Raw genomic sequence first — 27,345 nt, forward strand, 5'->3', positions numbered from 1 at the left:
TCCCTGGGGGACAAAATTGCCCTTGGTTGTGAGCCCCCGATGTGGGCTAATACCATGCACTGTCTATTTTGAGTGAGCTCCCCATAGTCAATCCCAAAGACAGTAGATTTTCAGTTCTAAAGTCTGCTCACCCTTTCTCTACTGGAAAGCCCCATGATCTTCAACAGCTCCCCATGTTCGTTTCCAAGTCATTTGGCATTTAAGTCCTTGTACGTGGGCTGTCCCTGGCCTATCTGTTCATTTTTAGCTGCCATTTCCACCTCCACCATTCTTTTTGTTTGTTTGGCTGTTTTGTTTTGTTGTAGCAGGGTCTCACTCTGTCACCAGGCTGAAGTGCTCACAGCAACCTCTGCCTCCTGGGTTCAAGCGATTCTCCTGCCTCAGCCTTCAGAGTAGCTGGGATTACAGGCACATGCCACCATGACTCGCTAATTTTTGTATTTTGGTAGAGCTCGTGTTTCACCAGGTTGGCCAGGCTGATCTCGAGCTCCTGACTTCAAGCAATTCTCCCATCTTGGCCTCCCAAAGTACTGGGATTACAGGTGTGAGCCACTGCACCCGGCCGCTATTCTTGAGCCCTAGCTGATGTGGGTATCTTGCTTTTTTTTTTTTTTTTGAGACAAAGTTTCACTCTTGTTACCCAGGCTGGAGTGCAATGGTTCGATCTTGGTTCACCGCAACCTCAGCCCCCTGGGTTCAAGTAATTCTCCTGCCTCAGCCTCCCAAGTAGCTGGGACTACAGGCATGCACCACCATGCCCAGCTGATTTTTGTATTTTTAGTAGAGACGGGGTTTCACTTTGTTGACCAGGATGGTCTTGATCTCTTGACCTTGTGATCTACCCGCCTCGGTCTCCCAAAGTGCTGGGATTACAGGCGTGAGCCACCGCGCCCGGCCTTGGTATCTTGCTATTCTTATCCATCCACCCATCCACCCATCCACCCATCCATTCATCCGTCCATCCATCCTTCCATCCATCTCCATCCCTGCAGTAATCTCAAAACAAGGGGTGGGAGGTGGGAGAAGAACCATCCCAGAGGGCTCTCCCCGTCGGTGTTCCTGAATTCTTCTGAGTCTAGTCACTGCCTGGCTCAGGTTTGGCCTGTCCAGCTCTGGAAGAGGCAGGCTGTGAGGCGTCTGACTTCACAAAGGATTGTCATGAGCTCCATCATCCCAGAAGTCCCCACCCTGCAGATAAAATGACTGACACAAAGATGGGGGATCTGCTCCTCATCCTAATCCACTTTCACTCATCAACACTTTCATTACCATTATGCTTATTTACTGAGCACTTCCTAAATGCCAGGTTCTGTGCTCAGCACTTCATTTGCATTGTCTTATTTAATCCTTTTTTTTTTTTTTTTTTTTTTTTGAGACGGATTCTCCCTCTGTCGCCAGGCTGGAGTGCAGTGGCTCAATCTTGGCACACTGCAATCTCTGCTTCCCCAGGTGCAAGTAATTCTCCCACCTCAGCCTCCTGAGCAGCTGGGTCTACAGGCACACACCACCACGCCCAGTCAATTTTTTGTATTTTTAGTAAAGACGGGGTTTCACCATGTTGCCCAGGATGGTCTTGATCCCTTGCCCTCGTGATCCACCTGCGTTGGCCACCCAAAGTGCTGGGATTATAGGTGTGAGCCACCGTGCCTGGCCCCGCCTTATTTAATCTTTACAAAGACCCCAAGATACCTCATGACATTATTATTTTTCTGATTTTTATAGGAGACCAAATTCGATTTTAGAAAAGTTAAGGCACTAGCTCAAGGTTACGGGCTCCAGTTGCTGGCCTTCTAACATCATCCTTTTCTAATGTTTTTAGGTGGGAGGGGACACTATTCTCTTCCCAGGCCTTCCCAAGAGTGTCCAAGCCCCCAGGTACTCACACATCCCAGGACAGGCTGCTCCCAGGTTGCCTGAGCCCCTGACCCTTTTGTTTCCCACTCTCTCCCTCCAAATGGCTGCTTTCTGGAGCTGCGAAAATGAAGGAGGCACTGGCGTGAAGGGGGGCAAGGGGGACAGCATCTCACTGGGCCTAATCACTGGACAATGAAGAACTAAAGAACTGACCTTCTAGAAGTCAGGACAAAGGGGAGGGCCAGGGTGGGCAGGGCCCAGCTGCCCCTCTCTCCCCTCAAGGTCCCTGCAGCAACACCATCATCCATCCATCTTCCCAGCAAGCTCCCCACTCTGCCCTGGGCTGGGCCTGACTTGGCTTGAAGACTCATCTCAGCTGGCACCAACAAGGGGGCTGGGAGTCCACTCTGGAGGGCTGGGAAGCAAGCAGGGCTACTTTGGGGAGTGGATTCTGGAGGGGCTCACCACCCCCTCATCGACAGACCGCGGGGAGAAAAATCCTTCTGGGGAGATTGGCGGGGTCGTCTGCCGGGGGTGGGGGAGGTTCGGGGCCAGGACCACCCAGTTTGGAGCCGGGAGGGACCCAGCAGATTAGAGACCTGGGTAAGGCAGCTGCGCAGGGCTGTAATTACCCCAGAGGAGCAGGGAAGACACCAGCCCAGGATGCCCGAGGAAGGGCGGCAGCAAGGCTCTCAGACCTCTCCCCAGCCCGGCCATCAGCAGGGAAGAGAAAGCGAAGCCCTTTCAGGGGTCTCCTTGTGATTCTCCTTCATGCCTCCCGACGTCCCCCGGGCTGTTTCGATTTAGGTGGTTTTGAGCGAGAATCTGGACTCGAAGCTGCCCTCTCAGCCCCAGCGCCAGAACCCCCAAGCTCCAGGGTGGGATCAGGGAGTCCCAGCCCCGCTCCCCCTCTCCCCCAGTCCCCGCGGCGGGTGAGTCACCCGAGCGCTCCCTACATAGTCCTCTGGCGCTGTGGCGCGTACCAACGCGCGAACGTAGGGGGAAGGAGCTGGCGCTGCTAAGTCCCAGAGTCGTGGCGCCTGCTCGGCCGTGGCCGTGGGAGAGGCGCCGGGAGGCTGAGGATGCGGAGCTGCGGGGCGGGGGTGGCGCGGGCGGTGCGGACACATGGAGCTGGGTCCCGGGGCGCTGCTGGGGCGGATCCTCCCCTCGTCGGATTTGGTACGCGCCAGCGGGAGGCCAGGCCCAGCCCGGGCGGTACAATAGGGTTGGGCCGAGGCCGGGACTGGGCCGGCGCCGGTCAGGGAGCGGGATCGCGGCCGCAGCCAAGGGACCCTGGGCAACTGGCACCTCCGAGCCTGGCGGGCCACCTGCCTCGACCTTCCCCGGAGCGCCCCTGCCTCTGAGTCGCTGCCCGCAGGGCCGGGCCGGGCGTGATGCGCCGCGGGACCCCTGTCCTGGCCGCCGGCCGCCGCCGCCGTCGCCGCTGAGACCCCGAGACCCCCAGTGACGCCGCAGCCATGGAGAGCTGCCCGCGTGCGGAGCTGGGGGCGGGCGCACCCCTAGGTATGCGGGGAGCCACGGGGAGGCGAGATGGGGGGAGATGGATGGGCCGCGGGGCTGCCGAGGATGAGGCGGGCCGGCTGGGTGGGGACCCCTCCGCCGCCGCGCCTTCTGACCACTTGGAAGTTTAAAAATAAAGGCTGCGGCGGCTGCGGCTCCCGGATCCCCGTGCACCCTCTGACAGCTGCCCCCTCCCCCACCCCGGTGCCGGACGCAGCGGGCGTCGGGAGCCGCGGGGACCCCGCGCGGGAGTTGTTGGGGTGACCCTTCTGCCCCAGCTTAGTGCCATCTCGGCTTCCCCGCCCCCACGTCCCTTCCCGATCCACCCCAGGCCCTGAAGATCCTCTTCCACAGAGCTAGGGCTTCCGTCCCTTTCCCCATCCCCCGTGGCACATGTGACCCCAGCCTGAGTGTGTTAGGGGTCCGGATTCTCAGGCCTGGGCCCTGCATACCGGGGCCTCGGACTTAGTATCCCTACCCTCAGGCCCTGGCCCAGACCTCGCCCCCACCCCATCCGTCCAGCTGCCGCGCAAAGGGCCTGTTGCTGCTGCGGGCTGAAGGGGAGGAGAAGGGAGGGAGGGCAGGGGAGAGGGAGGTCTCTAGCCGCGGCTGCCAAGTAACCCGCCGGATAAAGGCGAGGGGGAGGGGGAGGCGGCATTGTTTGGGGCGAGGGCGGGAGCTGGGGAGTGGGCCGTCTCCCCTGCAGCCAGGCCTGCTCTGGAGCCCACCCAGCCCGATTCCGGGACAGAAGTAAATCTGCTTCTCCTGCTTGCCCTCCCCGGCCTCTCGGGGCCCGAGTCTCTCACTGGAGAATGAGGTAAAGGCTGCAAGCCGGCACTCTCCGGACCTGCCACATCATTCCCCAACCTGAGGCTTTGATACCTCCCTCCTTACTCTCTTTTCTCCCTCTCTCTCCCCACACCCCAGACCACCAAAGCTCCCCTCCCCTCTCTCGCCCCACTAACCACCAGTGCCCAGGACTTCTGCAAATCCCATTCGGATCTGGGAGCAGCTGATGAGGGGGTGGGGAAAGGTTTCTGGTTGGGCTTGGTTTTGGAGAGAGGCAATTTCTCTTTCTTCCTGGAAGGGGAGGGAAGAACATGATTACTGAGGACCCAAGTTCTGTTCCTATTGACTCAAGGGGGAGGTGGCCCCACACCCCCATAGAGTCCTGAGCCTAATCTTGTCACCTCCCTGCCCCTTAGGGTGTGGGCCCAGGATGAAACAGTTTGTGCGTGGGTGCGGAGAGCCCAGGATAAGGTGGGGCTGATGGTCTGTGGGTGGGTTCCTCCCCATGCCAACGAGGATGCTTCTAGGGGACTGTTCGGGTGTGGGAGCTGGGAGAACAGGGAGGTGAGGCTACCATCAGACTGGTGGGCTTCAGGAGGCTTTTAGGCTGGGCTAGAAATGAGTGGCTGGGTCTGTCTTGGTTCGGCTGAACCTGAGAGGGGACATCCAGGCCCAGCCTGAGTCCATCCTCAGCTTACTGGCCCTCTGCACCTCAGGGCCTCTGGCACTGGTGTATAGTTGGGGGCCTGAGTGGGGGTGGTGACTGGGGTATAAAGAGCCTGAGCTGGTGGCTAGTTTATAATTAGGGCACTTGGGTAGGATGCCTAGACTGAATATGAGAGCATGGGTGAGATGCTTGGCCATCCTGGGGGCAGGCGGAGGCTGGGTGGTGGGGGGAGGGCTGGGGGGGGAATGCATATAGCCCTCCTGCATTGGGAGGAGTCTTCTATACACAGGGATCTAGATGGAGTCACACAAGAACCTGGATCAGGATGGTGGCTGTTCCCCACACAGAAAAGTCAAAGGTGTCAGGAGTCCTCTATGAGGCTTTCTGGGAGTAAATGGCATGCTCACAGCATGTGCCCTGTGAGAGTCTGAGGCATGGGTCTGAGTCTCTGTGAGGATGTGGCATGATCCCTGCTCCCTTTGAGTTCCTTTGTGCACGTGCACACTGAGCAGTAACAGGGGGTGTCATGGAGTAGAGGACAAGTGTGGAGTCCACTCTCAGGTCAGAAAACCTGGATGGAAATCCCAGTTAGCCATGTGCCAGCTACTGGACTGGAGCAAGTGACTTACCTCCTGGAGTCACAGTTTCTGCCCCTGGAAAATGGGGGCAGTGTTATCAACCTCGTGGGGTTAATGTGAGGGTAAGAGATGATGTAACTCAGGGATTCTGGCACGCAGACACCAGACACCTGCAATAAAGTGTTATTATCATTATTGTGGTTATGCACCTGCAACCAGTGCCAACAGGGAGGTACGAAATACAGGGGAGGGTGGGAGCAGGAATTGGAAGTCAGTATGTAGATTCTGGGATCAAACCGTTTAGGTCTCCACTTCGTAACTTACCTCTGTGTGACCTCAGTAAGTTGCTTAATGTAAGTCTTAAGTTTGCCCATCTGTAAAATGAGAATCATGCTAGAAATTATCTTACAGGGACATTGGCATCATTTAATTAGGATGAACACAGAAAATACTTAGACTAGGCCCTGGCACATAGTTAATGCTAAATAAGTGCCAGCAGTTTGTTTTTGTTGTTATTTTTAGTTCCCTCAGAAGCCTGAGATGTGATTGATTAGAATTGTGGGAGGTAAATATAAGGCAGAGGGCAGGGGAGAGAGGAGTTCTAGGCAGACGTGAGCTAGGGCGTATCCAGGGAACAGAGGGGACCCATACCTTAAGTGGGACAGTGGGAATAGGAGAGAAGACCCAAGAAACGGGTGCAACCGGCTATCCGGCACACCTATGTTGATGCCCCACTGTGTGCCAGCTCGGCCCAGGCTACGTGGATGGCAGAGAAGTGCATCAGGGTCTTGACCCTTGGAGAACTCTTAACCTGGTCAGGGAGGCAGATGTGTTCACTGCAGGGAAACCAGGTATAATGGTGATAGTGGGCAGTAGAGTTTGCTTGTGGAAGGCTTCATGGAGGAGGCAGCATTTGAGGTGGATCTGAAGGGATGAGTAGAACTTGGTGAGGATGGCGCAGTGGGCTGTGGCCATATATACAGCAGCCGGCTGGCTGGCACCTCCCCCTGACAGCTTCCCAGTCCCTTCTTGGGCTGGTAGGCCCAATAATGAGGCCTCTAATGAGCCCCTAATGTGCAGTCACGCATATGCAAATGAGGTGGAAGGGGCACCAGGCCAGCTAGGTTCCCCCTTCCCGACAGGATAATGGGGAAGAGTTGAGGGAAGGGGCTGAAAGCTGGGCCCAGACTAGAATGGCCATACTTGAGGGCCATCAGGACAGGTCTCAGGTCTGACCCAGGCTGGAAATTAGGCCACAGGCAACTGGGACCCATGTCCTTGGTCCCTGCTGGGCCTTGGGGCTAGTGAGGGAGCAAAGCAGCCAGGCCCAGATAATGCAGCTTTGTTGGCTGGTGGTAGCTCTGCCTGGCACCCAGGGGCACAGCCTTCAGTGTTTCCTCCACCACCTCTCAGCTGCAGCTCTGCCCTGAGGGGAGCAGAGAGCCTGGGAGGGAGTAGGGAACACGGTATTGCTGCCCTTATTAGCTCTTCTCACCAGTTGTAAGAGAAGATGTGGGCCAGGTAGAGACTCCCCTGTGAACTGAGTTGTTGCCCATTAATTATCTCCCGCTTATTATCTCCTATTCATCAAGGGCCTTCTCTGTGCCAGGCACAATGCTCAGCATGTCATGGGCATTGTCTCATTTGTCCCCTCGCCACAGTCCTGTGAGTAGGGACTAGCATTATTCCCATTTTACAGATTTGGCTCAGAGAGATGAAGTTACTTGCCTAAAGTCACACAGCCAGCAACCGGCAGAGGCAGGATTTGAACTCAAATCTGTCTGACTCTGAAGTCTGTGCCCTAAACCTCTAAGCTGAATTATCATGGCTAAGCCAGCCAGTGACAAGGTCTGGACCGCTTCCCTCCTGTGACTGGCTTTGTGTGGGCGTCTTGGTCTTGGGGACCCCATAATCTTTTTTCTGGCAGGCAGAGGTAGCCCCAGCAGAGCCTGGGGTCTTGTGGGAAGCCTGCCAGCTTGGAGCCTAAGCAGTTGAACCAGGAGGTGGCCCTGGACCCAGGGGGTGGTAATAGTCCAGCTCGGGGGCCATCTCCAGGCCTTGGCCTGAGGGTGAGCCTCTGCCTTCAGCATCTGGGCAACAGCCTGAGCAGCCCTGCTGAGGCTGAGGGAGGGACGTGGTGGGGCCCAGGCTGCGGGATGGGGTCATTTCCTGCCGCCTAAAATAACAGGAAGTGGGTGCTCCTGATTGGAGGCTGGGAACAATGGCTGCCGGCTGGGCCAGAGAGCTCCTTCAGATCTGCAGTCTCAGTTGGGTTCCCAGCTTTATCACCCACAGAGGTCGATGCCCTGGCCCCAGTGCCCAGCTGCCCAACCGCTGGAGCAGGCTGCCTCCCTCCTAGGGCACTCCTCAGAGCCGGCTGAGCTCGGACCAGGCCAGGAGTAATGCTGCCCCCTAAGGGTCCCTCCTGTCCCAGCCCCACAATTACGCATTCCCCAGAGTTTGTCCTTTCTACCAAACTCGTATTCTTCCAGCCCAGATCTCTCCAGGAGAGGAAACCCAGGAGGCTGCCCCCACGGGGATGCAGGCTTGGTAGACTGTCACGCTGATGGGTCCAAACCATGTCTTTGCTACTCGGCAGCTGTGGAGTTTAAGCAAGTGTCTTAATCTCTGAATCTGCTTCCTCGTTTGTAAAATGGGGTAGTAATATCTACCTCATAGGATTGTGGCAAAGATTAAATGAACTAATGAGTTTAATGTGTTTAGCTGTGCCTGACAAAAGCATTAGCTGCTGCTCTTGTTAATCGGACTTTCTCTGGGCCTAGGGAAATAATTTGCTCAGAAGGGGCAGAAGTGACCTGGATGAGGCTGCATAAATATTCCGGTGACGTTGTGTCTCTGTGTGCTGTGTGTGTCTCTGAGGCTTCGTCTGTGCCTCAGAGGAGGTACCTGGCCCTGTACTTCTGTGGGTACGGCTGTGTGTCTCAGATATGTGTAGAGTTTTGAATTCCAGTAAGTCTGCTGTTCGTGTGTGTGTGTGTGTGTGTGTGTGTGTGTGTGTGAGAGAGAGAGAGAGAGAGAGAGAGAGAGAGAGAGAGACAGAGACAGAGACAGAGAGACAGGGAGAGAAAAGAATGTGTTTTGTCTCTCACCATTGTGCAGGTCCTGTCTACATTGTCTGGTGTCTGTCTGCATTGTGTGCATGTCTGTCTCTCCATGTGTCTCCGCCCTCTGCCTGCCTCTCTGTCTTTCTCTGCTCTAGTATTGTCACCTAGGAATCTTCAATGAGAGCCAGGAGGACTCTTGCTAGGGATGCTGATCTCTATTCTATCTTCTCTCTGCCTCATGCCTCTGCCTCTCCCATGCTTCCTGTCTGCACCCCGCCCCTTTGGCTCCACAACCAGCCCTCACCTGGGCACTCCCTAGCGCTGCTCCTGGAGGTGGGCTGTTCTTCCCCACCTCACTTCCTGCCTCCTGGGGGCCAGCCTGGGCAGGAGCCTGCCTTCCCTACATTCCTGCGCTCTGAGCTCAGTGCCTGCTGCCCCACCTGCACCCTTCACTTTTGTGGGGAAGTCTCCCTGGGGGAACCACGGAATCACTTCCTTCTTCAGAGGACATGCAGGAACTTCAGGGCGGGGTGATGTGACCGCCTACCAGAAATAGCATGACATAAGGGTTTTAAGGGTTTTGTCATCAGACAACTTGGGGTTCAAATCCTACCTCTGACACTGACATGAACAGTCCACTTAATCTAAGTTCTGTCACCTGTGAAATGGGGGCCATCGCAGAACTTTAGGATTGTCATCAGAATCAAATGACATAAGGGAAAGTGCTTGGTTTTTGTTAGGACTTCAGTAAATTAGTTTGGGCCTGGGAACTGGCTGGGGACATGCAGGCTCTGAGACGAATATGACATTTAGAGTTTAGACAGACCAGGCTTTGGAGCAGCCTGAGTGTCTAAATACACACTAGCTAGGTAGCTTTCTACGGTACCCCCCCGGACACACACACATCTACATACCCAGCTACCCACCCACCATTGGACATTCATTAAACAGACACAGAACTCCCGCTCTGTGTCAGACAGGTCCTGTATAAGACTCTGGGCCTGCAAAAAGGACTAAAACTGAGTTTCTTCTCTTGATAAGCTCTCACGCTGACGGGGGCAGGGGAAAACAGAAAAGCTAGACCGAGTTATCAGTGTTGTAAGAGGAATATTTGACCCAGCAAGAGTTGTCAGGGTAGGAGGAGGGAGAGACAAAAGGAAAGGACTGCCAGCTCCTGGAGGGTGGAGTTGAGGTGTTAGCATTCTGAGACATGTGACAGTCTCTCTGAGGGACTTGACCCTGATCTTTCTGCAAAACCCAGGCAGAGCCCCTTTTGAGTCTCTTAGAAAGACAGGACTTTCTGACCCCACAATGCAACCCACCACTGCACCTTTGCCCTGCTAATGCTCTTAGTGCCAAGAAATAAACACAAACTATTTGTCTCTTATCTCATTCCTTTTTTTTTTTTAATTTTTAATTTTTTTTTTTTAAATAGAGTCGGGGTTTCACCATGTTGGCCAGCATGGTCTTGATCCCTTGACCTCATGATCTGCCCGCCTTGGCCTCCCAAAGTGCTGGGATTACAGGTGTGAGCCACCGCGCCTGGCTTTTATCTCATTCTTTTTTTTTTTTTCTTTTTCTTTCTTTTTTTTTTTTTTAAAGATGGGGTTTCACCAGGATGGCCAGGCTGGTCTTGAACTCCTGACCTCAGGTGATCCACCCACCTCGGCCTCCCGAATTGCTAGGATTACAAGCGCGAGCCACCGCGCCTAGCCACTTATCTCATTGTTAACAAATACTTCTGGTAGATATTAGTGTAGCAAAATAAAACCAAACAGTGGCAAAACCTTACAATCTGGGGTAGACCAAAAATAAGATAAAATTAAGTAGCCAAAGGACCATATTTGATGGTTGAAAATGAGAATGATCATAAAGATGAATCATACTATATAGATAATGAACCCAGGAGTTAATCTGGCTTAATGCGATCTGCCCCACATAACACTGTCCCAATGACGTTTCATCAGGGTTGGCATAATTGTGAAGAAAATATTTGTATTCAGGGTCAGCTGTGTGCCAGGTCACAAGAGAAGTTTCGAACTTCTTGTTTGCCTCTTGAGAAGTTTTTCTTGTTGAGCTGCTGGAGTAAACACTCATTATTATTTTTATTAACTTCCACCTGTGTGGCTTAGTCCTGGAAGCTGCCCAGACACTCATGAGATGGAATTGTTTTGCTTCTCTTCAAGTGCTTATCCCTTTGCAATAAGTTGCCACATAGATCTACACTTTTTTTTTTTTGAGACGGAGTTTCGCTCTTGTTACCCAGGCTGGAGTGCAATGGCTCGATCTCGGCTCACCGCAACCTCCGACTCCTGGGTTTAGGCAATTCTCCTGCCTCAGCCTCCTGAGTAGCTGGGATTACAGGCACACGCCACCATGCCCAGCTAATTTTTTGTAGTTTTAGTAGAGACGGGGTTTCACCATGTTGACCAGGATGGTCTCGATCTCTTGACTTCGTGATCCACCCGCCTCGGCCTCCCAAAGTGCTGGGATTACAGGCTTGAGCCACCGCGCCCGGCACAGATCTACACTTTTTTTTTGTCGGGGATGGGGGGATAGGGTCTGATTCTGATGCCCAGGGTGGAGTGCAGTGGCACAATCTCAGCTCACTGTGGCCTCCACCTCTGGGCTCAAGAGATTCTTGTTTCAGCCTCCCGAGTAGCTAGGACTATAGGTGTGCACCACCATGCCTGGCTAATTTTTGTATTATTAGTAGGCATGGGGTTTTGCCATGTTGCCCAGGATGCTCCTGAACTCCTAGGCTCAAACGATCTGCTCGCCTTGGCCTCCCAAAGTGTTGGGATTACAGGTGTGAGCCCACTGTGCCCAGCCTGGATCTACTCTTTATTAGAATAAAAATCTCCTATATGCACTTGCTTTAGGCTAGGGTAGCCTCATAGTACAGTATAGCACTTTATTCGTGCTATACTATTTATTCAACTATTTTATGACTGTCTCCATGTACTTGGCACTGTGGTAGCTGCTGGTGATGCAGCAGTGAGCATAGTAGACATGGCCAGCCCTTGGGGAGCTTCCTCGCCGTCTAGGAGGAGGCTGACAATAAGGAAAGAACCACGCAAGGAAGTTTAAAATCGTAACAGTGACCGTGTTGCAAAGGCTCATGAAGCCATGACTGTATCCAACAAAGGAATTTATCCTAATCAGAGAAGCCAAGGAAGGCTTCCATGAGGAAGTGATGACTGAACTAACACATGAAGGGTAAATAGGAGCTAGCTAAGAAAAGAGGGAAAGAAGCCGGGCATGGTGGCTTACGCCCGTAATCCAAGCACTTTGGAGGGCAGATCACCTGAGGTCGGGAGTTCAAGACCAGCCTGACCAACATGGTGAAACCCCGTCTTTAAAGAAAAAAGAAAAAGAGAAGAGGGAAAGAGTATGTGTAAAGGTCCTGTGGCAGGAGGGAGTGTGGGTGGTCATCAGCCGTAAAGGAAGGTCAGTGTGGTTGGAGTTCAGAGAGCAAGTAGGGAGCAGGGTAGGAGACTAGAGGCAAGAAGTTGGGGGAGAGAGTCAGGGACTTCAGACTATACTGGACTAGTAGGGTGAGTTCAAGATGGGAAAGCCACTGACAAGTTTCAAGTGACAGAATACCATGATTACATTCGCATTTGCTCTGGCCTCTCAGTGGAGCAGAGAGTGGGAAGGGGTGCAGGAGAGCAGTGGGGGGAATTTGTATTCATCCAGGTGAGAGCAATGATGGTGATGATGATCTCTGCCTGCATTATGTAGTTTTTTGTTTGTTTGTTTTTTGAGACAGAGTCTCACTCTGTCTTCCAGGCTGGAGGGAGTGCAGTGGCACAATCTCGGCTCACTGCAACCTCCACCTCCCGGGTTCAAGTGATTCTCCAGCCTCAGCCTCCCACATAGCTGGGATTACAGGCACATGCCACCACACCCAGGAAATTTTTTTATTTTTTAGTAGAGATCGGGTTTTGCTATGTTGGCTAGGCTGGTCTCGAACGCCTGACCTCAGGTGATCCACCAACCTCGGCCTCCCAAAGTGCTGGGATTACAGGTGTGTGCCACCATGCCTGGCCCAGTTTGTAGTTTTAAATAGGGGGTAAAGGAAGGCTCCAGTAAAAAGTGACATCAGAGTAAAGACCTGAAGGAGGGGAAGGAATGAGGAATGCAGAATCTGGGCGCGGAGATTTCATGACAGAGGAACAGCCACAGAGGAAACACTATTTCCGCAATGCAAAGCCCTGAGGCAGAAACCCCCCCAACACCCTTAAGGGACAGTGGCTAAAAAACTGAGCAGGGGGAGAAAAAGAGATGAGGTCCAAGAGGTCAGGATCCTGGGGAGTCTGATAGACTATCCTGATGACTTCGGCTTTTTCTTCCCCTCAGATGGGGAATTTTTGCAGGATTTTGTCAGAGGCGTGACGTGATCTGACTTATTTTTAAACAATCACTCTGGCTACTGTGTAGAGAGAAGACCCAAGGGGAACAAGACCGGGAGCAGGGAATCTGTTATCAGGGCTGACAGTAGCTCTGACCCAAGTGATAGTAGTGGAGATAGTGAGAAGTGATTAGATTTGAGATCTGTTTTGAAGATAAAGCCAAAAGGATTTGCTGAGAGATTAGACGTGGGGTGTGATGGAGTGGCCATTAGCTGAGATGGGGAAGGCGGGAAGGAGTTGGCTTTTGGAGAAGATCAGGAGCTCAGTTTGGGATGTGTTAAATTGGGGGCATTTGTGAGATGCCAGGGGTGTCAAGCAGGGAGTTGCATGAGTGAAACCAGACCTCAAGGGAGAGGTCTGGGCTGGAGACACAAATTTGGTTGTCGTCAGCAGTGATGGCATTTAAATCTGTGAGTCTGGGTGAGGTCACCAAGGGAGTGTGTGTGGACAGAAAAGAAATGAGGTCCTTGACTCAGCCCTAGGGCACTCCAGCGCTGAGAGGTTGGGAAGTTCAGACAGGATCAGCAGAGAAAACTGAGGAGGGACAGCAAAGTAGAAGGAAAACTAGGAGAACATGTTGTCTTCAAAGCCAGGGGAAGGCAGAGTTTCAAGGAGCCGTCAGAAATCAACTGCGGCAGATACAGCTGCATAGCGGCCAAGGAAGATGAGGGCTGGAAAACCGCCTGCTGGATTTAGCAGCATGGAGGTCACGGGTGTCCTTGAGAAGAGCAATGTTGCAGAGTGGTGGGGGTGAAGGCCTGGCTGAAGCATTCTCTCTGGGCAGAGATGGGGAGACATGGATATTCTTGGGGGCAGATGCTGCTTACCAAGCCCCTGCCAGGTGCCACAGATGACGTACCCATCTGTACCAACAACTCCATGAGGGAACTGTGGCTCACACAGGTTCAGGCCTTGCCCAAGGTCCCCCTGGAGCCAAGATCCTTATTCAGGCCTGTTGGACTCTGAAGGCTATGACCTTCCTGCTCCACTACATCTGACGCTTGGGTGCAGGTTCTTCCAAGCCTCACTCCTTTGCCTCCTCCCAGCCTCCCTTCACCTGGTGAGTTGGGACCTAGCTGGGGATTCTCTGACTGTCTTGTCTGGTGGGTGTGATTTGCCTAGGTATAGACAAACACCCGCCTACCAGTTTTCCTTGCAACACCTGCAGCACGCACAGGTGCTTGGAGAATGGCAGTAAACAGGCCTCACCCTCAACCTTCAAGCTTAAGACTTACACATCCAGCTTTGGCTTCAGACCTTCCTGAGTTCAAATCCCAACTCTGCCACATACTAGTTGTATGACTCTGTGCAGATCACTTAGCAGGTTGGGCCTTCGTTGGCCTCACTTGAATAATGGGGATAAGTATCTCTGCCTCTCAGAGTTTCGAGGACGCAGGATGCATTACTGTTAGTGAGTAGTAAGCACTCACTAGAGTGAGTAACTGGTTTTGTTGACTATCGGAATTGGTAAAGGAATTTGCAGCTGGCTGCGGAATAGATTAGCAGTGACCAGGCAACCGTCTCCTGCTGGTATGGGAAGAGATGGGTGGCATGGAGCCTAGGAGCTGGCGGAGGTGGAGGGGTAATGGGGGAGAGAGGGCTTCAGCTGGGGCCCTTGCCCGGAGCCCAGAAAGCCGGATGGGAAGGAATGACGGGGGAAATAGTGTGATCCTCAGATAATTTATTGTATAAAATAAATTCTGAAGGCAGTATGAGCTCCTATTCCCTCATACTGCCTTCAGCAAGGCAGGAGGGTATAATGGGTAAGGACAGGGGCTCTGATGACAGCTACTGGGTTCAAGGCCAGGCTCCTTAACTGACCATCTGAGTGATCTCAAATGACCTCACTTTTTTTGCTTCGTCTTTTTTTACTTTACTGTCCTCATCTGTAAGAGGACTCCTTCATAACTATTGTCAGTGAAGATTAAGTGTATAAGGCTGGGCGTGGTGGTTCACACCTATAATCCCAGCACTTTGGGAGGCTGAGGTGGGCGGATTATGAGGTCAGGAGATCAAGACCATCCTGGCCAACATGGTGAAACCCCATCTCTACTAATACAAAAATTAGCTGGGCGTGGCAGCGCGTATCTGTAATCCCAGCTACTTGGGAGGCTGAGGCAAGAGAATTGCTTGAACCCAGGAGGTGGAGGTTGCAGTGAGCCAAGATTGCGCGACTGAACTCCAGCCTGGTGTCAGAGCTAGACTCTGTCTCAAAAAACAAAACAAAACAAAAACTAATATGTATAAAAATTATTGGCACATAGGAGGCTCTCACTAAATATGTAAATGTCAATGGCTGTTATAACAAACACTCATCACAATACTGTGAGGTAGGTAATACCTGCATCTTATTTATTTAATTTTTTAATAGAGACGGGTCTTGCTGTGTTGACCAGGCTGCTCTTTAACTGCTGGCCTCAAGCCATCCTCCCACCTCAGCCTCCCAAAATGCCAAGATTACAGGCATGAGCTACCACGCCTGGCCCAATTTCTGCATTTTATAGAAGAGGAGCTCTGCACAGAAAGAGTCTGTAACTGACCCAAAGTCACAGTTAGTTAGTGGAGAAGCCAGAATTCACTTTTAAATAATCTGGCTTCAAAGCCCAAACAAACAACTGGACTCTCACCTCCCTGAAAAAGGTGCCCAGAGTCCCAAAGGCAACTCCTTGGGCATGTCCCCTCCCCACATACATTGTCACTCAAAGGGATGAAGAGTTTGTCACATCCTGAGAGGGCCATAGTTCCCAGAAGAGAGAACCTAGTTTGGTGGAGACGCTGAGTAAGAATGAAAAGCGTGGCTGGGCATGGTGGCTTATGCCTGTAATCCCAGCATTTTGGGAGGCCGAGCCGAGTGGATCACTTGAGATCAGGAGTTCGAGACCAGCCTGGCCAACATGGTGAAACCCCATCTCTACTAAGAATACAAGAATTAGCTGGGCGTGGTGGCGGGTGCCTGTAATCCCAGCCACTCAGGAAGCTGAGGCAGGAGAATCGCTTGAACTCAGAAGGCAGAGGTTGCAGTCAGCTGAGATTGCACCACTGCACTACAGCCTGGGTGACAGAGCGAGACTTCCATCTCAAAAAAAAAAAAAAAATCCCTGGCAGCAAGCTGACTTGGGGGGAAAGAAAGCAAAACAAAAAAAACCCTGAAGCTAAGAGAGGTTGACTGGCTTGTCCATTGTTGTCTGGTGGAAGCACGCCTCCCTTCCCATGTTCCTCATCTGACTGACTCTGAGGCCTGTCTCTCAATTGCCCCACATGTGTGACTGTCAAATCATGTGGCTCCCTTACTTGGCACTTCCACGTCTTTTACAGGGTTTCTACAATAGTCATGTCTTAAAAGCAGAAATTTGGGTGTGGTTTGGGAGAGAAAAGATCACAAAGTGGACGTAGCATGTCGCCAATGGGAATCTTCACAGCAAAGGATCCCACTTGAGCCCATACTTAATGTCCTTCCTCTTGGTCAGTCCCATGTGCCCAGCACTGGCACCCTCTGTGAACAGACCTTGGGTTGGACACAGTCACCCAGAGGTAAAGCAGAAAGGAGAGGGAGGCAGACATGGAAACAAGTCAGTGCATTTGGTGCACCAATAAGTGCTACAAGCTTGTTCTCAGCTTTTCCAACGTACCCTGCTCCTTTCTGCCCTTTCACATACACTCTTCTCTGCCAGGACCTCCCCTCCTCGCTTTGCCAACTCCAGCTTATCCTTCGGATCTCAGCTTGGTTGTTACTTCTTCAGCAAGCCCGCCCTGTATTGGTTAACCATCTCTGCTGTGCTGCCCCAGACGTAGTATTTATTTTCTACTGTAGTTGCCTAGCTATTTGTCTGTCTGCCCTGCTACAGGGTAAGCACCACAGAGGCAAGGATCATGGCTATTTTCTCACCATTATATCATGAGTATCTAGAACAAGGCCTGGCACATAGAAATATATCAAACACACGTGAATGAAGAAGTCGGTTGAACAAGGGAGAGGGCCACATATTGAGCTGATGGCACAGATGAGCAATCTGACCTCTCTCCTCTCTCCTCTCTTTCAGCTGTGGTCGCCAGGACCCCCCCAGAGCCAAGACCTTCTCCAGAAGGTGACCCTTACCCACCACCACCACCGATGTCAGCCCTGGTCCCTGACACTCCCCCAGACACCCCTCCTGCCATGAAGAATGCCACTAGCTCTAAGCAGCTCCCACTGGAACCAGAGAGCCCCTCAGGGCAGGTCGGGCCTAAGCCAGGCCCCCCCGCAGGAAGAGTCCCCTTCCTCTGAAGCAAAAAGCAGAGGACCCACCCCACCAGCCACAGGCCCACGAGATGCCAGACCTCCTCGAAGGAGCAGCCAGCCATCTCCAACAGCAGTGCCAGCCTCTGACAGCCCTCCCACCAAGCAAGGTGTGTGTAATGACCCCCGGCCTGGGCGTAAACCCCTTGGCTCATGGTCCTGGCCCTGGATCATGCCAACTGAGAGAGTCCCCTTTGCCCTGGAGGAAATGAAGAAAGGATGGGGTGAGGCCCAGAGGGAGGGGTCTTGAAGCCGACTCCTCTTTGGTGACAGCCTTTTGACCTGTCTGTTCTTGTTCCTTCTGCTCAGAGGTGAAGAAGGCAGGAGAGAGACACAAGCTGGCAAAGGAGCGGCGAGAAGAGCGGGCCAAGTACCTGGGTGAGTGAGCAGGAAGCCTCATCATCATCTTCATCGTCACCACCAGCATCCTATTAATAACACCAACACGTCTGCAACACTTAATTATATGCACTGTGCTAAGAGGAGGACACACATTATCTCATTTAATCCTCAACCCACTTTGAGGAGGAAACAGAGGCTCAGAGAGATGAAATCATTTGCTAGCTGGCTGTGGTGGCGCCTGTCTGTAAACCCAGCTACTTGGGAGGCTGAGACAGGAGAAGTGCTTGAACCCTGGAGGCGGAGGTTGCAGTGAGCCGAGATCACACCATTGCATTCCAGCCTGGGCAACAAGAGCAAGACTCCGTCTCAAAAAATAAAAAATAAAAATTAAAAAAAGAAATTATTTGCCTAAGCCACACAGCTAGTAGAGTAGCTGAGATTCAGACCCAGAAGACTTATTTTACCCCAAATCCCATGCTTTTTTTTTTTAAAGACAGAGTCTTGCTCTGTGTCCCAGGCTTGAGTGCAGTGGTGCGATTGAGGCTCACTGCTGTCTCCACCTCCTGGGTTAAGCAATTCTCCTGCCTCAGCCGTCTCTAGTAGCTGGGATTACAGGCACCCGCCACCTTGCCTGGCTAATTTTTGTATTCTTAGTAGAGATGGGGTTTCACCATGTTGGCCAGGCTGGTCTTGAACTCCTGACCTCCTGATCCACCCACCTCGGCCTCCCAAAGTGCTGGGATTACAGGTGTGAGCCACTGTGCCTGGCCCCATGCGTTAATCACTGTATATGGACATGAGTCTGGTAAGCCCCCCAAGTCAGATGGGGATCTCACACTAAAGCATTCATTTCTCCTTTGGCCCTGAGAGCCCATAAGGCCAACGTGGGAGAAATAGGCCTCTCCGGAGTCCTGTGTTCAGGAAACCCCTCAGTTTGAGGCGGCTGCCTGAGACTGAAACCTCCACCTAAGCAGGTGGGAGAAAGACCCACCCAGGGCATGGGTAGCAGGGCTGGCCACTTGGAGGAGATGTAATTGGCCTAGGCCTGCTGCAGAACCCTTCACACACCACTGGGCTCCTTTGTCCACAGCGGCCAAGAAGGCAGTGTGGCTGGAGAAGGAGGAGAAGGCCAAGGCACTGCGGGAGAAGCAACTCCAGGAGCGCCGCCGGCGGCTGGAGGAGCAACGGCTTAAAGCCGAGCAACGCCGCGCAGCCCTGGAGGAACGGCAGCGGCAGAAGCTCGAGAAAAACAAGGTGCGGGTGGGTCTGCGTGGATCCGTGCACACACGTGCTCACCATCTGCATACTGGTGCAGTGTGTATGCACATCCATGTTCGCGGCTCTGCCTTATCTGTGTCTAAGTGATCCTGTCTGTGTTCACATCTACAGTTGTGTCCCTGTATTAGAATATCTGGGCAGCTGTGCAACTGCAGGCACATTTGCTTCTGAATGTGCTGTTGCAGGCCCCTGTAACTGCTTACTGTCAGTACCTGTGTTTGTACACATGCCCCATGTGTCTGTGTGTATGTATGCAGGTATGTGTGTGTCTATATGCAGGGATGCGTGTGTGTGTCTATATGCAGGGATGCGTTTGTGTGTGTATGTATGCAGGTATGTGTCTGTATGAATGCAGGTATTCGTCTCTGTGTGTGTATGCAGGTATGCATCTGTGTGTGTGTGTATGCAGGTATGCGTCTGTGTGTGTGTGTATGCAGGTATGCGTCTGTGTGTGTATGTATGCAGGCATGCATCTCTGTGTGTGTATGCAGGCATGTGTCTGTGTGTGTGTGTATGCAGGTATGCGTCTGTGTGTGTATGCAGGTATGCATCTGTGTATGTATGCGGGCATGCATCTGTGTGAGTGTGCCTAGCTCTGTCACATGGGTAAAGCCCTGGCTTCAACACTGGTGAGAAAATTAAGGAAATGGTCGCCTGGCGCTACCTGGGGGGCCTCAGGCTAAAGGGAACACATAGCCCCAAGGTCACAGGACCCTCAGTGCCTGAGATGTGGCCTTGCCTGGGAGCCCTAGGTAGGGGAAGTCCCACCCTATCCTCAGAGAAGCAACTAATACACTCAGGAAATGACTCAAGAACAGTGAAAAGCTCCCCAGGAACACGTCAAAAGGGATCTTGGTCCTTAATCATAGCAAGAATTTGGTAACCTTGGTTACCTGCAGTGAGTCAGGAAAAGATTCCGAGGGAAGGCAGTGGGGAAGGCATTGTCACAGGTGGAAGAAGGGCCTTTATCCCAAATTCCATGGATGTTCTGAGTCCACATCTCTCTCTTCTCCCCACCTTCCCCCAGGAGCGCTATGAAGCAGCCATTCAACGGTCAGTGAAGAAGACATGGGCCGAAATCCGGCAGCAGCGCTGGTCCTGGGCAGGGGCCCTGCACCACAGCTCTCCAGGACATAAGACCAGTGAGTAGGCTGCTGGGGCTGGGGGATGGGTGGGCAAGGCTGGGATGGCAAGTGAGGGAAGGGAACAACTTCCCTGCAAGGAGCTGGCAGCCCCCTGCAGCAGGTGTGCTTTGCTTCATGTGACTTGTGTCTTCTAGAATGGTCTGTAAACCAAACTGTCCCTTCCCACGGACTTCCACTATCAAATCAGAGATGAATTCTCTCCATTTGGTTTGCCCTTCAAACCTCTGTCATTTTAGGATTAGCCTTCTTTGTGCCTGTCAATTATTATTAGCTGTTGATACATAAAAGACTTTAATGCCCTACAGACACTGGATCTTAAAGAAACTGTCACTCCTTGTCTCAGAAGGTAGATTTTTGTCTCTGAGCTTTCTCCACGTAGGGCCACCATGGATTTTGGTCTGATTCTTTGCTGGCATGTATGTACCACTGTGTTTGGATGTCTTTATGCAATGGCAAGTTTCAGTATTTCTAGCTGTAGATATTCGGTGTATGTGCTCATGGATCTGTGCATTGTGTCTTAATATGTGTTTGCCTTGGTGTGTCTGTGGCCTTGTGTACCTCAGTGAAGGCTCCTAAGTCAGACAGACTTGGGTTCCAGCTCTGGCACTTGCGGCGTGACCTTTAACTTCTCGAAGTGTCCCTTTCTTCATCTGTAAACTGGGGATAATGATACTACTTGCCCCTGAGGTGGTAGATAGATGTTTGAAGGATCAAATGAGGTCACATGTGTGTGGTGCCCCACACAGTACCTGGCACGTGGTAAGCATCAACAAACGTGAGCTGTTACAAATGTCATGATTAGGTGGCTTCGATGTGTTTGTGGCTTATGTGCATCTGGGTCTGGCACACTATCTGTGTTTGTGTCTCTGTCCCTGTGCATGTCTGCACATGTGTGCATGCCCAAGTATCTGCCACTCTCTGCCTGTGTCTGCATGTCTTTTTGTGACTCTGGATGAATAAGTGGACTTGTGCAAGTGACTGTGACCCATGTAGGTCCCATTTAGGAATGTCTTCGCATTTGTCCCAGTACCTGGGTGTTGTATCCATAACGCCTTGGCTGGACAGTGTCAGCAAGTGCTAATGTTGGGTGGTTATGGGGAGGGGTTGCAGTACCTAGCTGTAAGGAATGGCTTCCTTGGTCCCGCCAGGAAAGCTGTAGCTACTCTAGTTTTACTCATCTCCTCCCTTTGTTCCTTCTCCGTCGGCTCCCCCAACCCAGGTTGTCTCTGGTCACCTACCCCTCATCCTCCCTCTCCCAGGGCCAAGGCTGCCTCCTCTCCTCATTCTAGCCTGCCCACTCCTCCCTCTCCCACCCTACCCTCGGAGCATCCTGCATGGAAGGCCTTGGTGCCCCCCACTGGCTCCTGCCCGGCCCGGCCCTAATGCCGTGTCTTTTCCCTCCAGGTGGGAGCAGGTGCTCCGTGTCGGCAGTTAACCTGCCCAAACACGTGGACTCTATAATCAACAAGCGGCTCTCAAAGTCCTCTGCCACGCTCTGGAACTCCCCCAGTAGAAGTAAGAGAAGGCCCAGCCCTTTCTCCTCCAGAGCCCCTTGTAGCTCCCACAAAGCCTCCTCCAGAGCTCAGCAAGAACACCAGGTCCCTGGAGCCCTCACATACTCCAGGTCCCCATCCCCACTCTACCCTACCCAGGGCTCTGTGCCCCTCGGGGGAGCCGGCATATGGGTCTGGACCTTGAGAACAGAGTTTGCCCTGCAGGAGAGGAGAACAGAGACAAAGCACAATGGCCCAGAGGGCAGGAAGCCTGGCAGGGGCCTCAAGAGCAAGTTGGAGGTGGTGGCTGGGGGTGGGGACAGGCAGGCAGCCTTTTCTGCAACCACAGCCGACTGGCCTGGGCCAACCTTAGGCAGGTGGCATTGCCCCCATGTGCCAGACTGGCCTGGTGCTGTGGGGTGGAAGAGTTTCCTCATTCTGGCTCCACCCTAGAGGGCCCATGCAATCCTGCCCTCTCTGCCTTCAGAATCCCAACCATGGCCTTGGCTGGTTCCAGAGTTGAGCCAACCAAGGTGGCATAGCCCCTGCATTCCCACCATGCCCCGCTGCTCATATGTGAAGGAGCCATGGTAGGAGTTATTTATAAGTTTCTCTTGCATTTGTTTGGTTGCTTTGTTGCCTAGCAACTAAATCAGCTGCTGTACCAACCCCACCTGACTGAGGCTTAAAAATAGCCCAGCAGCTGAGGGGACAGAGCAGGGTGGCCTAGGGCAGGCAGGCACCCTAGCAGCCTCTCCCTGGCACAGGACTGCTAAAAGCTGGGTCAGAGGAGTGGACCCTCACTGTCCCAATCCATGGGGCAGCCTCTGCTGGGTCAGCCCTCTGAGAGCAGGAGGGACAAGGCCTTAGACTGGGACATGGCGGAGGCAGTTGGGTCTTCCTCCAATCCTGGATGGCTCCTTCCTATATGCGCGGTTCAGGGCCCTTTCACCTGGGGAGAGTTGTAGGGGGCAACCTCATCCGATGTAGGATGTTGCCCTGGGAGGTGTCTGGTTGCCTGGGTCTGCAGTGGAAGTCCAGATCGTAGGGAGGACAACTATGGCCCCGGCGTGATTGTGGGGAGAGGCTTCCCGGGTGAGAATCCTTGGGCTTGGCATGGGGATGGTGCCTGGTCTGCCCCCATGCCTCTCCCTGCCTCCTGCGGTCCCCAGGGTGACTGGCTTCACCTGGCGTTCTCCCTCTAGATCGCAGCCTGCAGCTGAGCGCATGGGAGAGCAGCATCGTGGATCGTCTGATGACGCCCACCCTCTCCTTCCTTGCTCGGAGTCGCAGCGCGGTCACACTGCCCCGCAACAGCCGGGACCAGGGTAGGGGCTGCGACCCTGGGAGAGGCCCCACGTGGGGCCGGGCAGGGGCCAGCCTGGCGCGCGGGCCGCAACCCGACCGCACTCATCCCTCTGCAGCCGTGCCGGTGTGCCCGCGCTCGGCCTCCGCCAGCCCCCTGACGCCGTGCAGCGCCCCCCGAAGCGTGCACCGCTGCGCCCCCGCCGGTGAGCGCGGGGAGCGCCGCAAGCCCAGCGCCGGGGGTAGCCCTGCTCCCGTGCGCCGCCGGCCGGAGGCCTCGCCGGTGAGTGGCTCGACTGGCTCGAGTGGCCGCGCAGGTGAGGGACAGGCAGCCTGGAACTGGGAAACGCAGGCGCTGCTGACCTCTACTCTCCTCCTCCCCGCCCTTCCGTTCCTCCTTCCCCATCAGGTGCAGAAAAAGGAGAAGAAGGACAAGGAGCGGGAAAACGAGAAGGAGAAGAGTGCCCTAGCGCGGGAGCGCAGCCTCAAGAAGCGCCAGTCACTGCCTGCCTCCCCGCGCGCCCGCCTCTCGGCTGGCGCGGCCTCTGAGCTCAGGTGGGCACGGGCAGTGCAAGGGACCCTGCCCCCCACTGGGTCATTTTTTCATCACCTGCAAGTATTTGTTGGGCACCCACTTCTAGAATGCAGTTCCTTAAGGGCAGAGTTCTCTCTCTCTGTTTGTTTGAGACAAGGTCTCCCTCTGTCACCCAGGCTGAAGTGCAGTGGCACAATCTAGTTTCTCTACAGCCTCAACCTTCCTGCTCAAGCTATCCTCCCACGTCAGCCTTCCAAGTAGCTGGGACTACAGGCGCGCCACCACGCCCGGCTAATTTTTTGTATTTTTGGTAGAGAGGGGATTTTGCCACATTACCCAGGCTGGTCTCGAACTCCTGATCTCAGGCGATCCACCTGCCTCCACCTCCCAAAGTACTGGGATTACACATGTGAGTGTGAGCCACCTCACCCAGCCTCCATTTTTTTGTTTTCTTTTCTTTCTTCTTTTTTTCTATTTTTTTTATTTTTTTAGTGTTTTAGTTACTGAAGTACCCCAGAACCTAAAACAGTGTGCCTGGCACCCTGGTAAGCACTCAGTGAATACCTACTGAAGGGCCAGGGCAGTGCCTCATGCCTGTAATCCCAGCACTTTGGGAGGCCAAGGGGAGGATTGTTTGAGCCCAGGAGGTCAAGGCTGCAGTGAGTTATGTATGATCATACCACTGTGCTCCAGCTTGGGCATCAGCCAGATCCTGTCTTAAAAAAAAATTCTGCTGAATGAATGATGAATGGACCTGCCAGGTAGCACTCAGGGTGTGCTGAGGACACTTTGGTGAGCTAATACCAGGCCTGTTTTTTTTTTCTCTTATTAAGCTTACAGGCTGTTGGCTGGGGACAGACAATAATCAAAGAATCCCACAGAGACATATGTCATTACAAACTGGGGTATATGCTCTAAAAGGGAATGGTGTGTTTCTGTGAGAGCAAGGGGGAGGAGGGATCGGTGCTGATTTACCCTGGAGGAGGGTACACTTCCCAGAGAAAGTGGCAAGTTGTGTGTGTGTGTGTGTGTGTCCGTGTGTCCTAACCCTTCCCTTTTCCGTTTTCTCTCAGCCCCAAATCCAAGGCCCGGCCATCCTCTCCTTCAACATCCTGGCACAGGCCTGCCTCCCCCTGCCCCTGCCCAGGGCCAGGCCACACTCTGCCTCCAAAGCCACCGTCCCCCCGAGGCATCACTGCATCCCCCAAGGGACGGGTTCGGAGGAAGGAGGAGGCAAAGGAGAGCCCAAGTGCTGCAGGGCCCGAGGACAAGAGTCAGAGCAAGCGCAGAGCCAGTGACGAGAAGGAGCCAGCAGCCCCAGCCTCACCGGCACCCTCGCCGGCGCCCTCGCCCACCCCAGCCCCGCCCCAGAAGGAGCAGCTCCCCGCGGAGACCCCTGCAGGTGGGCATGAAGAGAGGGGTGGGCCAAGCAAGAGAAACCAGCTTCTCCTGCATGGGGGTGTGGGCCGCCAGAGATGCCTGAGGACTGGGAGTGGGACCCGGAAAGAGGAGACCCTGCCCTCAGCAGGCCCAGGCCCAGAACATAGGCCTCTGGGAGCTGACAGCAGGAAGGCTTGCGCGCGTCCCAGGAAGGGGTGCTGGCGGTGCCTGCGTGGGTGTGCTGACGCCTGGTCTCGGATCCCCCTCCAGACGCTGCTGTCTTGACCTCACCCCCAGCCCCTGCTCCCCCGATGACCCCTAGCAAACCGATGGCCGGCACGACAGACCGAGAAGAGGCCACTCGGCTCCTGGCTGAGAAGCGGCGCCAGGCCCGGGAGCAGCGGGAGCGAGAGGAGCAGGAGCGGAGGCTGCAGGCAGAAAGGGACAAGTGAGTGCTTGGGGACTGAGGGGGGCGGGATCCTCGTGGGCGCTGGAGAAGAAGCGGAGCGCGAACCGTGTCCTCCGTACCCCAGGCGAATGCGAGAAGAGCAGCTGGCGCGGGAGGCCGAGGCCCGGGCGGAGCGGGAGGCGGAGGCCCGGAGGCGGGAGGAGCAGGAGGCGCGAGAGAAGGCGCAGGCCGAGCAGGAGGAGCAAGAGCGGCTGCAGAAGCAGGTGCCTCCGGTGGGCGGGAGGCGGCTGGGCGCGGGCGCCGCGGGCCAGGAGGGAAGGCTGGAGTCAGGTGCTCCACGCTCACTGGGGTCTTTGGCAGAAAGAGGAGGCCGAAGCTCGATCGCGGGAAGAGGCAGAAAGGCAGCGTCTGGAGCGGGAAAAGCACTTCCAGCAACAGGAGCAAGAGCGGCAAGAGCGAAGAAAGGTGTGCGGGTGTGGGCGGGGATTTGTGGGCGGGGCCTGGCGGGGCGGGCCAAGTGGGCGGGGTCTGGGCTTGGAGCGGGTGGGACGAGAAAGCGCTGGGGCAGATTCCAGTTCCCGGCCTGAAAGGGCTGCTAGGAGCTGGGAGACCCTGAGACTCCCAGGCCTAGGCTGGGGCTGGCTGGTGGGAGGTTTAGGATTAGGGGAGGGACTCGAGCCTAACTGATGTGGGGCCTCCACAAACAGCGTCTGGAGGAGATCATGAAGAGGACTCGGAAGTCAGAAGTTGCTGAAACCAAGGTCAGAATTCCCCCAAAGGGCAGTCCTGGGTGTGGGGACCAGGGTGGGAAAAGGAGGCTGTGGAAAGGCATACATGGCCAATGAAAGCGAGGCTGTCGGGGAGGCCGATGCGGCCCGGGCAGAGGGAGTACAGAACTCTGTCCGAAGTGGCCGGGGTCGCTGTCCCTGGAGCCTGACTACTTTTCCTCTTCAAAGCAGAAGCAGGACAGCAAGGAGGCCAACGCCAACGGTTCCAGCCCAGGTAAAGACCCGGTTCTCCTCCCCTCCCTCCCCTTTGTCACTCCCCTCCTCCATCCTCACCTCTTTTGCCAGCCCTTGGCTGATGGCCCCTCTTTCCCTGTGACAGAGCCTGTGAAAGCTGTAGAGGTTCGGCCCCCAGGACTGCAGAAGGAGGCTGTGCAGAAAGAGGAGCCTGCCCCACAGGAACCTCAGTGGAGGTACCAGTTTCCAATCCCCGCGTGCCTGAGCAGGGAGGCAGGCTGCAGCTGGAGCTGCGGGTGGCCAGGGCTTTCCTGGGAGGTGAGGTGCTGAGCCTGGGCCTCTACATCCACAGCCTCCCAAGCAAGGAGTTGCCAGGGTCCCTGGTAAATGGCCTGCAGCCCCTCCCAGCACACCAGGAGAATGGCTTCTCCCCCAAGGGACCCTCTGGGGACAAGAGTCTGGGCCGAACACCAGAGGCACTCCTGCCCTTTGCAGAGGCGGAAGCCTTCCTCAAGAAAGCTGTGGTGCAGTCCCCGCAGGTCACAGGTGGGTCTTCTGATTCCTGGACTCAGCTCTGTTCCTCCCAGCAGCCTTCCCTGCACTCCTCAGCCCTGCCTTCTCTTCTGGCTCTACCAGGCGCCCTCTCCTGCTCCACACTGAAGACCCCCAGCTATCTGGGCCTGGGCGCTGTTTGTCCTGACTGTTTCCTCTCCCTTTTTTCCCCAGAAGTCCTTTAAGACGGGTTGCCTTGGATCCGGGCACAGCTTCGAGGGCTCCTCTGCATCACCTACCAGGATGTCAGGAGGAGAAAAAGACAGAACAAAGATAGAAGTGGCCTGGGCCCCTGGGGATGGGTCCTCTCTGTTGTTTTTAATCTGCACCTTATAGACTGATGTCTCTTTGGCTGGAGCCAGATCTCCCCCCAGTGCATTCGTGTGCTCGCACGCGCGGACATCCCCTCTCCCCCATACACACACATACACTCACAGCCTCTCTGGCCTCTTCCCTTGGGGAGGGGCCACCTGTAGTATTTGCCTTGGTTTGGTGGGGTACAGTGGATGTGAATACTGTAAATAGCTTGTGCTCAGACTCCTCTGCGTGGAGAGGGTGGGTGCAGGAGGCAGACCCTCCCCCCAAAGCCCCCTGGGGAGATCTTCCTCTCTCTATTTAACTGTAACTGAGGGGGATCCCAGGTCTGGGGATGGGAGACACCTTGGGCCACAGGATACTGGTTGCTTCAGGGGTACCCATGCCCCCTGCCCTCGCCTGGAATCAGTGTTACTGCATCTGATTAAATGTCTCCAGAAATAAAGTGAGAATAATTCTGCCAA

General features: G+C 54.3%; 1 protein-coding gene across 1 annotated transcript; it reads left to right on the top strand.

Annotated features, from left to right (window-relative positions):
* The first annotated feature begins 2,921 nt into the window (after nucleotides 1–2,921).
* Nucleotides 2,922–27,345, top strand: MAP7D1 (MAP7 domain containing 1). Its single transcript, XM_032246950.1, is given in 19 exon segments — nucleotides 2,922–3,033; nucleotides 16,930–17,120; nucleotides 17,122–17,275; nucleotides 17,475–17,543; nucleotides 18,598–18,761; nucleotides 19,813–19,927; nucleotides 21,335–21,445; nucleotides 22,629–22,751; nucleotides 22,848–23,011; nucleotides 23,138–23,283; nucleotides 24,337–24,665; nucleotides 24,914–25,091; nucleotides 25,177–25,315; nucleotides 25,413–25,517; nucleotides 25,760–25,813; nucleotides 26,012–26,054; nucleotides 26,160–26,250; nucleotides 26,367–26,560; nucleotides 26,741–27,345. Coding segments are annotated over 19 exon segments (2,478 nt in total). The 5' UTR covers nucleotides 2,922–2,936; the 3' UTR covers nucleotides 26,752–27,345.

Source organism: Sapajus apella, unplaced genomic scaffold (genome assembly GCF_009761245.1).
Source record: "Sapajus apella isolate SASKATOON/1434 unplaced genomic scaffold, GSC_monkey_1.0 scaffold62, whole genome shotgun sequence".
Taxonomy (NCBI): Eukaryota; Metazoa; Chordata; class Mammalia; order Primates; family Cebidae; genus Sapajus; species Sapajus apella.